General features: G+C 44.5%; 1 protein-coding gene across 2 annotated transcripts in view; it reads right to left on the reverse strand.

The window, feature by feature from the left end:
* PCSK6 (proprotein convertase subtilisin/kexin type 6) overlaps positions 1-15,583 on the reverse strand; it is a 358,296-nt gene that overhangs the window by 94,326 nt on the left and 248,387 nt on the right. For both annotated transcript variants that reach the window (XM_006874527.1, XM_006874526.1), the window contains exons 12-13: positions 5,485-5,673; positions 2,152-2,288 (exon numbers count right to left, since the gene is read on the reverse strand). In XM_006874527.1, the coding sequence (XP_006874589.1) occupies positions 2,152-2,288; positions 5,485-5,673 (326 nt within the window). The remainder of the gene's footprint in view (positions 1-2,151; positions 2,289-5,484; positions 5,674-15,583) is intronic.

Raw genomic sequence — 15,583 nt, forward strand, 5'->3', positions numbered from 1 at the left:
AGAGATTGGAAATTTCCACTTCAAAGGATGAGCAGACTAGCCTGGAATGGCTAGAAGAATAGAAGATACTTCTTGAAAGAAAGACCTACAGGAAAAATACAAAAAATAGAGGTAGACGGACTATTACTACAATAACAAACAAGTTGCTTGCCCAGGAAACATCAAGGCAAGTGGTCAGGTCCCCTCAGTGCAAACCCCCTTCCAAGACTAAGACTCAATGGGAATACACACTCTGATTGGTGACCACGCTCATCACCAATAAGGGGAAGTGAGGGAAAAACAACAATGAAGTGGCGAGCTAAGCCCTACAATGTGGAGAGTGAAGCATTCTTCTGATAAAAAGAGCGGTCATATGCACAAGAACACCCACATTTGCAGATAATACCCACTTGACCTGGCTTCAATGACTGGATATCAGCGCTCAACCAGAAGAAGAAAGAAGAGGAAAAAAGAGTAACCTGATGCAATTTGATGAACTTGACCTACACCTATGGAAGCAGTAGCTCAAAAGAGGGAACAAATTCTTACAGCAAGAATCATTCCCACCCCTTCCATACACAGAGTAGACAGGGATGGGCAACTTGGACATTGGCTACCCAAAATGGGGAGGGGGGTTACAAAGGCAAGAAGTGACTGGCTTACAAGCTTTCAGGAGGAAACCTAGAGCCAGGGGCCTTCAGGAAGGCAGAATCTCCAGTGAGTAGTATCCAATTTGCCTAGGCAGAACTGATGAAATGAAATGCAGATGGGTCTCTTGTGATACAATAGTGAATAATAGTTATCAGGACTGATTGTGAAGGTTGGAAATGTATAGGTAGACATTTTATAGCAAGGAAGGAAGGGAATAACTTTTCAGTCTAGGAGCGGAGGTCCCTAGAACCATCAACGGAGAAGAGCCGAGAGCGGGAACTTACCCAGAGAAGCAGTGATGCCTGAGATGGAGGCAGAGACAATGACATGAAGCGATGGAGCAGCTGGGGACTTTAGATCCAGAGTGGGAGAGCGACTGTGTGCTGAAGACTGGGGGGGTGGGGTGGTAGTGGTGGTGGAGGGCAGTTGTGTAGGGTGCAGGGTTGCAGGGTATACCCTTTGGTTGGTTGATGATGCATGGAGGGGAATGTAACCATGGCAATGATACGATGAATGATAGAATGAATGTAAAACTAATGTTCTCCCATGTAAACTATCATATAATTCACAATAAAACATTAAAAAAAATAAATCAACACTACAACTTGGGCACCATGATCACCCCATTTTCTGGAGGAGGTCCTGTGGTTTTGCCCAATGTCATAGGTGTCTGTATGAGTAGGAGCCAGCATCCTCCCCAGGGAGCTCAGCCCCAGAGCCCACAGTCATAACCATGGCACCACATAGTCAGCACTTTAGAATCACGGACTCTGGCTTTAACAACCTGGTAAGGGTTCCTCAAAAAGTTAAACAAAGAATTACCATATGACCAATAGTTCACTCCTAGGTCCTGGTGTAGTGCTGTAGGATAAGCACTGGCCTGCTAACTGCAAGGTGGGTGGTTCATAGCCACCATTGCTCCTCTACAGGGTTGATATGAGTCATAGCCAACTCAAAGACACTTAAAAACAACAATAAGATAAAGACCCAAGGGAACTGAAAAAATGTTCACATAAAAATTGCATGGATGTTCACAGCAGCATTATTCATAATAAGCAAAAAGTACAAACAACCCAAATGGCTATCAACTGATGAATGAGCAAACAAAATGTGGTATTATCCACATAATGAAATACTAGTTAGCAATAAAAAGTATGAAATCCTGGCACAAGCTATAACATGAATGAAACTTGAAAACATGCTATGTAAAAGAAGCCAGGCATACAAAGCCACATGTTATGTGATTCGATTTGTATGAACATTTGAGAACAGGCAAAACCATACAGTCAGAAAGTAGATTACTAGGTGACCAGGTTTCCCTTTGGAAGTGATAGAAATGTTCTGTTGCAAAATATTGTGAATGCACTAAAAGTCACTGAAGTGTATACCATAAAATCATTAAAACACTGAATTTTAGGGTAGGTGAATCTTCCTCCATAAAAAAAAAAAAAATCCCCAATTTTGATGTAACTATTATGTCTCTGGTAAATTTTATTCACAAGATTCCTGAGGGCCACTGACCTTGCTTCTCCGGATTGCGGACCTGGGATGGCATGTCTTGGATTTCTATGGTCCATTCCCCCTCGGCCTTTTCTCCCCAGCAGTGGACAGTCATGAATTCCCAGTTTGTAAAGCCTTCATTGGAATGATCCAGCAGTCTGAAATTAGAGACACAGTGAAAAAAGTTAAGACCTGAAATGGGAGGTGGGGTGGGAGCAGCCTGGGACAGCACACACCTTCATCCAAATTCCCCCCAGGTAATTTAGAATGAGGTCCACAGCAAGGGTGGTATGGGAGAAAGCTGGGAAGAAGGCACCTGGGCCTCCGCTGATGTGGGGGAGAAGGTGGAGGTGAAACACCCATCGTTTCAAACACTTGCTTTCTCCCACAGACCACACCACAGACTGCTAGAGCAGCTTCACCTCCACTATCTCTCTGAGTCTCCTGAATATTCTGAGAAGAAGGCAGTTCTAAATATAATATGTTGTTGTTGTTAAGCTGGTTCTGACTCATAGGGACCCTGTGAAGGGTTTCTAAGCCTTTCAATCTTCGAGGGAGCAGAAGGCCTCATCCTTCTTCTGTGGAGTGGCTGGCAGGCTCAAACTGTGGACCTTGTGGTTCACAGTCCAGTGCTTATCGTCTGGAGCCACTACACTCCCAATATAACATAGGGGTTCGGTAACTGGGGGAGTCTCTCCCCTCCTTTCCAATTGTATAGATGATAGGTTGAGTGGCTTGCCTTACAATTTGGGGACTATTTTAACTCCTTGTCTTATGTTCTTTCATCACCAGCAGGTGTCTATGAGGTTCCCAATGAGTGTTCTCTCCCTGCACCACTGCTACAGGGGTGTTTGATCCTCACCTACCCCAGGAATGACCTATGGGGGCAGCTGCAAGACCTTTCCACTTAAACCCAATGCGTGTTACAAAGGAACCCTTTAAACTGCTTTGCTTGTGGAACGAAGAAAACGTTCACATGCAACACTGTCCCCAAGATACAAACATGGAAAAATGAATGACGACTCAAACTTGTATGAAGCTTTGTCCCCTATCCATTAGTGGTTAAAGGTTTCCGCAGCTGGGTCTGTGGGCTAGCTAACAGCCCATGTGGTTGTCTTTCAATGCCTGCTGGAGGCTCCCTGGCTTTGGGGAGGGACTCCAGGTGCAGTGCTTTGAGGGAAGAAGAGAAGGAGGCTCCCTCGTTCTTCAACCAAGCCACGCTTGCAGGTTCTGAGGACACTCCCTTTGTCTTTGCAGACTGGACAGTCTTTCTTGACCCTCCCCACAAGTCCCTGGGGCTTCACTTATGTTTGGTTAGCAGGAGAAATGGGAGAGGCACTCTCTGTCTACTAGCATACAGCCACTCTCAGTCTTCTCTCTTTGGAAGAAACAATTGCAGGGTCTTCTCTCGTACTCATTTTTTCATAGTCTAATTTTACAACTCTATTTTGGAGTCCTGGTGTGGCGCTGGGTTAATGTGCTGGACTGCAAAGTCAGTTTGATCTGCAAGTTGGCAGTTCAAAATCACCAGCCGCTGCTCGTTAACCTTATACAGGGTCGCTATGGGTTGGAACTGACTTAATGGCACTTAACAACAACAAAAAATTTTGGAATGCAAATTTGTAAATGGAGGAAGGAACTTTTAATTGTTCATCAGAAATTCAAATATATAAGCTTTATGTCATTAAAAAAAAAAAACAAAAAAAAAAAACCAGTTTCTAACTTGGGGGTTCATTGAACATCTGATGTTTAGAAATGTCTAAAAGGAAGAGTCTCTCTATGGATAGCAGGGGAGGGAGACCCTTGTACTCTTTTTTAAGAAACTGTAAAGGTCAAGGCTGGTTTTCACACATGACACCAAACTGAATCCCACATGCTGGGGAAAGAACAAGGACAAACTGCTGAGATAACTATGGAGTGAGTGTGAGGGGGTTTGTAGTGAAAAAATATGGCTGTCTGTAAAAGCTGCAGAATTGAGTGAAATGTGAAATAAAAGTAGATCCTAAAAGATAAACCCATGATATTATCACAAAATCAGTCTTGGAAATAACAAATTCCCAAGGCTCAGGTGACTGTCCGTGTGGTAGCATAGGTAGACCACCACCTAGCACATGGGTAGTTCCAATTGCAAAAGGCATGTCCTGCTCTCCACCCTCACACACTGGGCTGGGATAGAAAGACGGGATCAGAAAGGAAGAAAGCCAAAAAGAACTGGGGAAGGGAGGAAAGAGGGAATACTGGGGTGGGCTGCTGTGACTGCAAGAAGTTCTTGCTGACCAGGTGGACAGTGTAAGCAGGGCAGGAAGGCATGCCATCTGCCTATTGTCTTCATCATCACTTGCAGTTCTTATAAGAGTTCTGATTTTTATCGCTAAGTAACAGGAAGCTGCATGGTGGTGTGGAGGGCTCATGCCCTCTGTGCAGGCCACTCCTGACAGTGGGCCAGAGGCAGGGAGAGGGGACGTGGGCCCAGGGGTGCTTTTGCTTTTCAAGAAAGCTGAAGCCACACTGATTTGCCTGCATAATCTTTCTTTGTCTCCCTGCGCCTCTTAGCTAGTCGAAGAGTTAGGGCTCCAGTTCTCCTCCACATTCCCTACTAACCCTGCCCTGCTTCAAGCTCATATTATTTTTATTGTATGCTTGAAGGAGGGCAGGGTACTAATTACTTCATTCTAATTGCTGACAAATCATACAAATGCATCGCAACATATCCTCATGTTTCTAAGTTTTTGAAGCAGTGACCTTGTGGCCTTCCACAAAACTTGGTGGGAAGGAAGTTGCAGAATTCTGGGTGTGTTTCTGAGTGTTTTGGCTAAACATGGGGATGGTTCAAGCATTTGGGCCAGAGTGACCTTTTCTACCTCTCACCCCAGACAGACAGATGTCCTCCACAAGACCAGGTCTCTGACTCTTTTCTGGTTCTACAGTGCCATCAATACCTGGGCAGCAGAAGTGTCAAGAGATGAAGCAGATAAAATAGTGCTCATAGCAGAACATTTCACATGACTAAAAATGATCTAAATACACCATCTGAAGGCAATTACATCATACCCAGAATTCCATAAATCTCTCCATTTAACAAATGAATCCACGTTTTGAAGGCAACATTTGTTGTTGTTAAGTGTTAAATTCTGACTCACAGCGACCCTCTACAGGGTTCCATGGAGTGCCTCATGAGTTTGAACTGCTGACCTTATAGTTCAAACTGATTTGCAGTCCTGTGCTTTATCCCACAGTGCCACACCAGGATTCCTATCTTCCAGTGTTTGGAGTCCACGAAGCTGCTGGCAAAATAAGTGAAACCCCCAGGTTGGTGAGAGCCCAACTCTGCCCTCCAGGCCCAGCCTGCTTTACCTTTTTGCCAAAAGTTGGGACTTGGTTCCTGCAGGGGAGATGAGGTGGATCTGAAGGTCTCCTCGGCGAGGGTGTGACAGGGAGATCTGAGCCACTACATGTTCCAGGTACACCACACGCTGGTCTGAGTGATCCGCACAGGCGCTGGTCCGTGTGGTGGTCCGTAGCAGCTGCACCACTGGGATGCTCCTGAGGAGAGGAGGACAGCTCATACTCTCGTGCCTGTAGCAGGTAGCCACCACCCTCCGTTCCCAGGTGTGCCTTTGGATTCTGCGGCAGCCTCCCCTTATTTCTCACTCAGCGTAGCTCCAATTTGAGTTCCATCATGCCTAGAAGTCGCTGGTGAGTTGACCCTGACTCACGACCACCTCTGCAGAGTGGAACTGCTCCCCAGGGGTTTCACGCTATAACCTTTTGGAATCAGATCACCAGAGTGGTATTCTGAGACCCTCTGGGTGGGTTTACAGTCCAGTGCTGAGCTGTCTGAACAATCCAAGGACTCCTAGAAGCTACTTATCATTGTGTGGCTTGTTGATAGAGATCTAATGAATAGGCCCAACAGGTGTGGGCTGAGGTGTGTATCATTCTAGTGCCTAGGGTATTTCCTTAACTGCACAAGGTTGGCAAAGTCTTAAAATCCCATAACGCTGCTTGAAGCACTGACCTTGAAAAGATGAGTCACAATGCTAAGTATAACAGCAGCAAACATTTTCTGAGCTACTATAAGCAGGGCACTGGTTTGATGCTCAGAGAGGTTAAGTATCATGTCCAAAGTCACACAGCTATGAAAGGCAGAGGGAGACTGGAAGATATCATCAGCCTTGACACCACACAGCCTCTCAGGTAATACTCAAAAACCTGGCTGCTCTCAAGTCAGTCCTGAATCGTGGCACCCTGTGTGCAGGCTAAAACTGTACTATAGAGAGGGCTGTCAATCCTTTCCAAGGTGCATCTGGGTAAATTTGAAGTTACTAACTTTTGGTTTGCAGCAGAGTGTGTGAACCATTTGTGCCATCCAGGGATTCCCAAGATCATTGTATGTCGTCATCGTCGTTAAGTGCTGTTAAGTGGTTTCTGACTTACAGTGGTCCTGTATAGGGTTTTGGAAGCTTTTTTGTTTTTTTTAAATCTCCGTGGGAATAGAAAATCTCATCTTTTTCCTGTGAAGCGGCTGGAGGGCTCCAACTGCAGACCTTATGATTTGCAGTCCAGTGCTTATCGTATGGAGTCTTTATGGTTGTGGTGGTTATGTGCCGTGGAGTTGGTTCCGACTCATAGTGACCCTGCACAGGGTTTCCGAGGGTGTAAATGTTTACGGGAGTAGAAAGCCTCATCTTTCTCCCATGGAACAGCTGGTAGTTTCAAACTGCAGCCTGATTCATAACCACTACGCTACCAGAGCTTAGGAGCTCTGGTAGCGTAGTGGTTACGAATCGGGCTGCGAACCTTAAGGTCAGCGGTTCGAAACTACCAGCCGCTCCACGGGAGAAAGATGAGGCTTTCTACTCCCGTAAGGATTTACACCCTCGGAAACCCTGTACAGGGTTGCTATGGGTCGGAACCGACTCAACGGCACTTAACAACAACAACAACACTACCAGAGCTCCTTAGACCTACATTTCCATTCAAGATGCTGGGAGGGATGTCCTGGACAAGGAGCATGGGGTCAGAGTGAGCCCTCTTGTGTTGAACACACTGGCTCAAGGCAAATAACTGGGCCAGTGTCACCGGATAGTCAGTGAGCACTGGCCTGCTTCAGATTCTCCTGGGTAAGACCCACGTTACCTCTTCCGCTCATGCCATGCGCTGGAGACAGAGGACCCTTCTCTTTATGCATTCAGTGCAGTTTCCCACATAGAGTGGAATCTGAGGACCTGTATGTAACCCCAGTCACCACTGCCATTTCCATTAGAGTCTTCTAACAGGCTCCCCAGACAAAACAGACACAAGATCTGTACTAAACGCTACTGCTGCATGGGACATGGCTCACATCTAAGGAGGCACTGGCTCTTGGCATACTGTTGGGCAAGGTGAGAAACACAGCATTCTGGGTGGAGAAAGCCACTGCCCACTAGCACACGGTCAGGGTTGGGTTTATTGTGGAGAGCATGTACTCAGTATTTCTTAGGAGTCATAAAAAACAATCAAAGCACTTCTACAAAGTCATGTGGTTCCTGCAGAGACTTTGTAAATCTTTGAAAACATGATTTGCATGTACTTTAAATGGATTTCGAGAAGCTGCCTTTGCTCAGTGCCCCCTTCTGAGGTCCACTGTCTTTGTTTATCGTCAGCAGCCTGCTGCTGGCCAGATGAGGAACAGGACAGAAAAAGCTCTAGAGAGTCTGACTGCTACAGGGACCACCCTTATTTTCAGGTCAGATGTCTCCAGCCCCTCGCACAGAGGAGGAAAAGTGTGTGTGCTGGGAGTCAGGGATGGTCATTCAGGCTGGGGGATGTGATGGGAATAAACAGTTCAGGAAACTTCACTAATGCTTCTGTGAGGCTAGCAAATAGGGATCCCAGGAAATACTTCCCCGGATCCAGGTATCAACCTACACACTTCGCAATGACTGAATAGCAAGATCAAGCTAGAACATAAACAAAAGTCATAAGGAAGTTTAAATAACTACCCCTACCTCCACAGCCATTTGCTAATGGTGGATGGTGGGGGCGGAGGCAGTCCCTCTGCTCTCCGACTAGATTCTGAATCCTAGTGAGAAAGCCTGGTTTGCACATTACTTCATAATGGGCAGGACTGAAGAAACAGGAACACATTAAGGATAAAACATAGCAAAGTTCATCCCTCACCTGTCCATCTTCCTGTGTCTAGCCCACAGGATCAGCACCTAAGGAAAACCACTGGTGAGTGGTGAGTATTGTTGTTGCTGTTGTGAAGTGCCGTTGAGTCGGTTCCAACTCATAGCAATCCTGTATACAGTTTCCAAGGAGCAGCTGGTAAGCTTAAACTGCCGACCTTGCAGTACAAACGGCTTTGCAGTCTGGTGCATTTACCCACAGCGCCACACCAGGCTAGTCCTGCTAAAGGGACTCCTGAGTGGTGCAAGTAGTTCATGTGTTAGCCTCACTAAGTGGTTTGAGTCTTTCAGAGGTGTCTCTGGAGAAAGGCCTGGTGATTTACTTTTGAAAAATCAGCCACTGAGAAGCCACTGGAGTACAGTTCTACTCTGATACACACATGAGGTTGCCATGAGTCAAAATCAACTTGAAGGCCACTGTTTGTTGTTGTTTTCTGGTTTAAGGGGATTTTAAGTACCCTCACCCCCAAGGCTCAGAGAGTCTGGATTAAGTCTCCCAGAAAGACTGGCTGGGGGTGGGGGATGGGGGAACACACAGTTTAACTAAACTTCCATATCAGTGATTCTCTGAGGAGTTCAGAGCTTGGCTGGGTTTTCAAAGCCATGGTACTACCCTTGCCATGTTTCTCACATTTACCTGAAGATTCAGAGCCAGAAGCACATCCAGGAACATGTCTAATTGTAACAGCTCTTTTTTTTTTTTTTTTTTTGTAGAAATTATTTTAATCATTGTTTAAAAAACACAAATCATCATTTTTCGACATAATCTACTAGCTTTTCAATATACTTTGTCCATCTGTCAACATGAATTGTAACAATTCATTTTTATGTGAAATATCAAACTGTGGAATTTTACAGTTAGAGGCAACCTGGTCTCCCATGTCTGGAAGCTGGAGGGGAGAGTAGGAAGTCATTGGTTGCTACCACACATTTCACTCCTGGTGTCTCTATTGAAACAGGTAACTGAACATTTTGAATCAGGGGAATTTTACATTTTGAAGTGTTTCCCCAGAGCTGAGATGAAATTTTCCTGCATTTCAGATAGAAATTTGTAATGCCAAATAAAAAAAAATTGTGTAATGCCAGAACATTTTTTAAGGAAAGGGAACTCATCAATGAAAAAAATGGAAGTTTTTCTTCACTCTCGAGTTACTTCAAAGATATTGCAGAACATGAAAGTCTGAAAAACAATGTTTTTTTGGGGGGCGGGGGGTGGTGCGGTAAATCATGTGCAGGGATTTTTTTTTATACAGAAGTATAGTTAAGCTGTATTTTAATCATAAAATTTATTTAGAAATATCTTAAAGCTACCAACATAAAAAATTTTTTGCTATTAAATTCTAAATTGTTGTCTTTGGACAAAGAACTGTCTTCTTAGAGGCGTTAACTCAAGAAGTTAAAGGATTCCAACAAGACCTGCCTCCAGATGGAGCAATGCCTAAGCTACAGAGCTAGTGTGCCCTACTTTCAGAGGATCTGATGACACAGAGGACCATTCTTGTTGACCTGCATTTCAGACTTAATTACCCTGATACTCAAGATGTTCCCACTTCACCCCCAGCTCTTTGTCAACAGCTCCTTTCTACTGAGGAAGCAGAAGCTTCCCAACCAGCAGCTTATTAACAAATCCCTAATATCTCCATACTACAAATACACTGGCCTTCTATTTTTTATCCAATTTATGAATATCATTTAATGTCATGTAAAGAAGCTTTAGAAACAAATTCCCAATTTGCTACATTCAATTCACTCACCAAATTGTAATAATTAGAATCATATCATTCAGAGCCTGAGATAAATATTCTCAAGTAAACCAAGTAGCTGGGAAGAGTTTGGGGGACTGATCAAAGGCTGAAACCTTCCATGTCTGGTGGCCTCCGACTCTCCATTTGTCTTTCTGTGATAGGTGGGCAGCTACTCCAAGTATTCCTCACTCCTGCCTTTCTCCAGCTCGGCCCTCAAGGACAGACCTTCGCCCTTTTACAAAGCATTTCCAGGGCCCTGCTGTCCTATAAACAGCCCTGGTAGCACAGTGGGCTAAGCACTGGGCTGCTAACCTCAAGGTTAAAGATTTATAGTCTCAGGCATCCTAAAGTGTCATTGAGAATCAGAACCGACTTGAGGGCAGTGGGTTTGGCTTTGAGGTGTCCTGTCAAGCTGCAGGCCTGGCACCAAGAGTCCCGTGGGTCACAGGGCCTCATTAGACAATGCTAAGGTCAGGCTGAGTGGGTTAAGGAGACACACTAGATTCAGAAAGCAGCTGTGTTCTTCCTCCTGCTATATTCCATATTTGTCTGGGAGAGATAAGGCTGATGAAGACCTGAGGACGATTACAATGGAAGCTCAATATGAACATCAACCAGGAAGATCAACCTGAAAGTGGACCAAGAAGCCTTTTCATTGACTTTCTAAACGGTTCGTGAGTAGACTGGAGAGTCAGTCAGGCGAGACTTGTTGAACTGTAAGAAATCAACTTGGTTTGTTTGAGGGCACAAAGCAATCATCAAAGTAAAACTGCCTATGAGGAGCCACACCCCAGGTATGGCAGTAGTAAGAAACCCCGAGTCACTTCGTAGATCTACGGTTCAGGCTGAAAATTCTGAACAAGGTGATCATTAGTATCTGGACTATACAGCTATTTCACTAACTCGCTGTGGGCTAATGCACTGGGCTTCAAGGTTGGTTTGAACTGTAAGGTCACAGTTAAAGCTCACCAGTAGCTCCCTGGAAACCTTATACAGGGTCTTTATGAGTTGGAACCAACTCGATGGCATTTAACAACAACAACAAACACTTATCATACTAGCTCACATTTAGATGGAATTATTTTTGATGAACAAACCATAGTGTATCATTTAGGGTAAAAATAAAGTTTTGCTTTTTTAAAAATTTAAATAAGAGACTAATCTAGCAAATTAGTTTAGAAAATGCTACTTAAGATTCATTGTGCTATAAGGTGTTATACAATGTTTAATTTTGTAGTATTCTGTGTAAAATGGAGGAATTGAATTAGTTGGTTTTAAACATTCCTGGTGTGGTGCTTTAGGATCAGTGGACTGCTAAGTACAAGTTTGGTGGTTCAAACCCACCAGCCACTCCTTGGAAACCTGACGCAGCGTTGCTATGAGTCAGAACTCAACACATGACTGAACAACAAGATTCAATCTGATGGGAAGTAAAAAAAACAAAACACAGTAAAATATACCATTTAAATTTAGTTACTAATTTTAGAAGTACAACTTGGGGAAAACAGGTTTACAACAAAAACAGTAAGTTATAAAAGACAAAGGTAGAAAAACCAAACAGGCAGCTTATTAAAGTCAACCCTATATAGGGTTGCTATGGGTCAGAAGTGTTGTTGTATACAACAACAACAGTGTGTATACATGATATGAGGAAGGAGATCACAGGCCTAGGTATGGTTCTCCCTGAGGTAGAGCTCACAGGGCCCCACAAGTTTCCCCAGGACACCTAGCCAGGTCCTACACAGTAATAACAACACTAACATGACAGAAGAAATCTGCAGCAAGGGTCCCTACCATACCCAGGTATGCACAGAGATTAGATGCCCTGGAGAAAGGTGCTGGGTGGGGTGAGAACCTACACAGAAGAGAGCCCACCAACAAAGGGAAGACACCAGGGACTGGCCAAAGTGGGAGGAACCTCCAGGTACCTGGGGCCAAGGCCAATGTGCCCACCTAAGTTGGAACATGGAGTCATCAGAGGCAAGGTCGCCTTGGGAGCACCTGGAGGTCTTTCTAATTGGTTCAACACTACTTGAGTTCCTATGATGGGTCCTTTCTAGGGAGCAAGGTAGGTTTTGGAGATAGAAAGTAGAGGGTTTCACCTATCCCAGAGGTATAATTTTAGGCTCATTTCTTCTTTGGGCTTCAGTTTCTTCATCTACACAATGGGAATAAAAATAGTACCCATTCCTCACACCCTTGTTTGTGGTTTCTGAATAAGTCATTATATGCAAAGTGCAATGTCTTAAAATCATTATCCATTATTCATGATTCTATGGTCATATGTATTTATAAGTAGGACTCCTGGTGTGGTGCAGCAGGATAAGCACTGGACTGTTAGCTGTAAAGGTCAGTGGTTCAAACCCACCAGCTGCTCCTCAGAAAGCATATACAGGGTGCTATGAGTTAGAACTGATGTGATGGCACTTAACAATAATTTATAAGAAGAGCCAAAAAACCCCAAACCTGTGCTGTCAAGTTGATTATGGCTCATGGTAACCCCAGGTTTTGAAATGTATAACTGTTCCTTGGGTTTTCTTGGCTATAATTTTTATGAAAGCAGATCTTTCTCTTGTGGAGTCACCAACGGAAGTTCAAACCGCCAACTTTCAGGCTAGCGACCGAGTGCGATAGAAAATGATGACTATCATATGTGATCGGACTTAAGAAATTTAAGAAAAGTAAGTTTGTTGTTGTTGTTGTCAGGTGCCATCGAGTCGGAACCGACTCATAGTGACCCCATGCACAGCAGAACGAAACAATGTCCGATCCTGGGCCAACCTCACTACCGCTGCCACACTTCAGTCTATCAATGGTGCCACCTGGCCAATCCATCTTGTTAAGGGTCTTCCTCTTTTTCTCTGACCCTCCACCTTACCCAGCATGACATCCTTCTCCAGCGACTGTTTCCTCCGGACAATATGTCCAAAGTATGAGAAACGAAGCTTAGCCATCCTGGCCTCCAAGGAGCACTCTGGCTGCACTTCTTCCAAAACAGATCTATTGGTTCTTTTGGCAGTCCATGGCACTTTCAGTATTTTCCTCCAACACCACAACTCAAAGGCATCAATTCTTCTACGAATTGATGTGGTTAATCCATAGTTAATTCTTAAACATCTATAAATAGATTGTCTGCTCTTTAGATAATCCTTAGTATCCGAAGTTACATACTGTTTTTGTTTGTTTGTTTAGGACTGAAGTATCATTCTTTTGTGAACAGTTCAAATAAAAAGCAGGCCTAATTAAACCATAAACGCTGTCTGCTGATGATAATCTTCCAAACCAGCTAAACGTAAGTTTTCATTGCTTTGTTGATGTTCACTCTGTTAGCTTAAAAGATTCTTTCCTTGTTTTCTTTCCACTATTGATTATGGAGTCAGGGACACCATAAATGGTTTCACAATTATCTGGATTTGTAAAGAATAAAGGGAAGTACTGGCTAGAAAACTCCTAAGGGTCAAATAAGATAATTAATTGACCCTTTTTCATTTACAGGAATTATACTATGTGAGTTAATACACTGGACTGCAAGGTCGTTTGTACTTCAGGGTTGGCGGCTCAAGATTACCAGTCGCTCCTCGGACACCCTATACAGGGTCGCTATGAGTCGAAACCGACTCTATGACACTTAACAACAACAGATCTAAAGAAAGGTTCTAAAGAATCAAGAGTCAGTAAGAATGGATTTGATTTTCTACACGTATTTGACTATCATAACAGATAGTCAAATTTTCATCCACTGCAATCTCAGAGGAGTCTAACAAGCCAAGCTCTTTCACAAAAGTTCCCGTAGTTTAAATTCATGGTAACCCCTGGGCCTTTGTGTTCAGATTTAGCATAGAAGGAAAACTGTCTCTAAGGATCCTGTCACACCCTGTGAAGGATCAATCCTAAAGCGAGGGATAAAGCCTTAGTCTGCATTGGGGTGGACAAGGGAGGCTGTAAGGAGAGGCGGGAGGGCCAGGTCCCTTGTGCTTTACCTACCCCTGCCCCCCACACCCATGTACCCTCCTGCCAGGTGGATTCCCTGACCTTCTCGACTTTATCTTATTCCCTGCAGAAAGATTCCAAATGCCCAATCCTCTGTAAGTCAGCAAAAACCTAGGTAGCCTCCTTCCTGATTCCCTGACATAAACTCTTTCCTACAGTCCCAGTTTGTGGTTAGCTTGTTCCGGGGTGTACACTGGGTAGCCCAGTGCAAGGACATGCTGTGCTCACTGTCTCTGGGAGCTGTGATGACTTCCCTAGTTCTTCCTTCCTGCATGGCTGCTGACTTGCCATCCTATAAACCTGTCCCAGCAATGGGCTCAGTGGCTCGGTGTGAATGAGAACCTCATGTCGGCAGGGTGCTGCAGCAGAGTGGCTGGAGACAGAGCCTGGGGCCCACACTGCACAAGTCTCTGAACATTCTACATCTTAGGAGCAACTGGGTTGTAGAGTTCAGCAAGGGGTTCAGTACCATTGGTTGTCTGAATATTCCAGAAAGAGTCTGAAACTGTTAAATGTAAAAACAATTTTTCTTTCCCAACAGGAGTCTGATTCTTCCCCTCTCTTGGAATTTGTGGCGCACTTAGTTTTCTCAAAGGACAGGAACAATGTCACACTGTGTGACGGATGGCTGGCTCCCTTGACCACACTGTCTAGACTCTGTGTGCTTTCATTTAACAAACAAAATAAAATAAAAATAAAAACAACCTTTCGCCACACAGGCACCGCTCTGCCATCTTAAAATTACTTCTGACAGGGGAAGAATGTTTCATTCAGGAGTCCCTGGTGGGAAAGTGGTCAAGGGCTAAGCATAGGAAGCAGACATTCCCGGGAGGGCGCCAGCTCAGGACTTAGCAGGCAGTAGCTTCCCCTCACCCGGTGTCTTGTCTTCTGTGTCCTGGGCATTTCCCAACAAGTAAAGCAGAGGAAAGCAATAGGCCTCCTGATCTCACAGAAGTTCCCCTTTCTTTAGAATCAGATAGTCTAAGGTTCCCCAGAGAATGTTACTTTAACACATCAAGACTGAGATCTGCTGGGTGGTCACTCTGCCTGATGGGCCCTGGAGAGACTGCCTGGGGCTCAGTGCTCCCGATCAGCTGAAGGATGCCATATCCTTTCAAGGTTCTCAATCTAGCCATTCAGCCAATTTCTATATTCCTATTTTACGCAAAGAATACGGTAGTTCTGTAGGATAAGCACTGAATTGCAAGCCACAAGGTCAGTGGCTCAAGCCACTAGCTGCTCCTTGGGAAAATGATGAGGCTTTCTGCTCTGGCAAAGATCTACAACCTCCAAAATCCTACACAGGGTCACTATGAGCTGGAACCGACTTTGATGGCACCTAACAATTTTATACAAGGCATCTGCTAGAAACACTTTTCTCAAAATTTTATGACAAAAGAGCCTGTTATAACAGGTGAAATTATTCAGTTAAGAAATAGTCTTACAGAGCCACTGCCATGCTGCAATGAGTTTCGATGACGGGTAAGACTGAGGAATTCGCACTGACCACCTAAGACAGGCAGCGTCCCTTAAACAAACAATAAATAA

The sequence above is a fragment of the Chrysochloris asiatica genome, unplaced genomic scaffold (assembly GCF_000296735.1).
Source record: "Chrysochloris asiatica unplaced genomic scaffold, ChrAsi1.0 scaffold00282, whole genome shotgun sequence".
Taxonomy (NCBI): Eukaryota; Metazoa; Chordata; class Mammalia; order Afrosoricida; family Chrysochloridae; genus Chrysochloris; species Chrysochloris asiatica.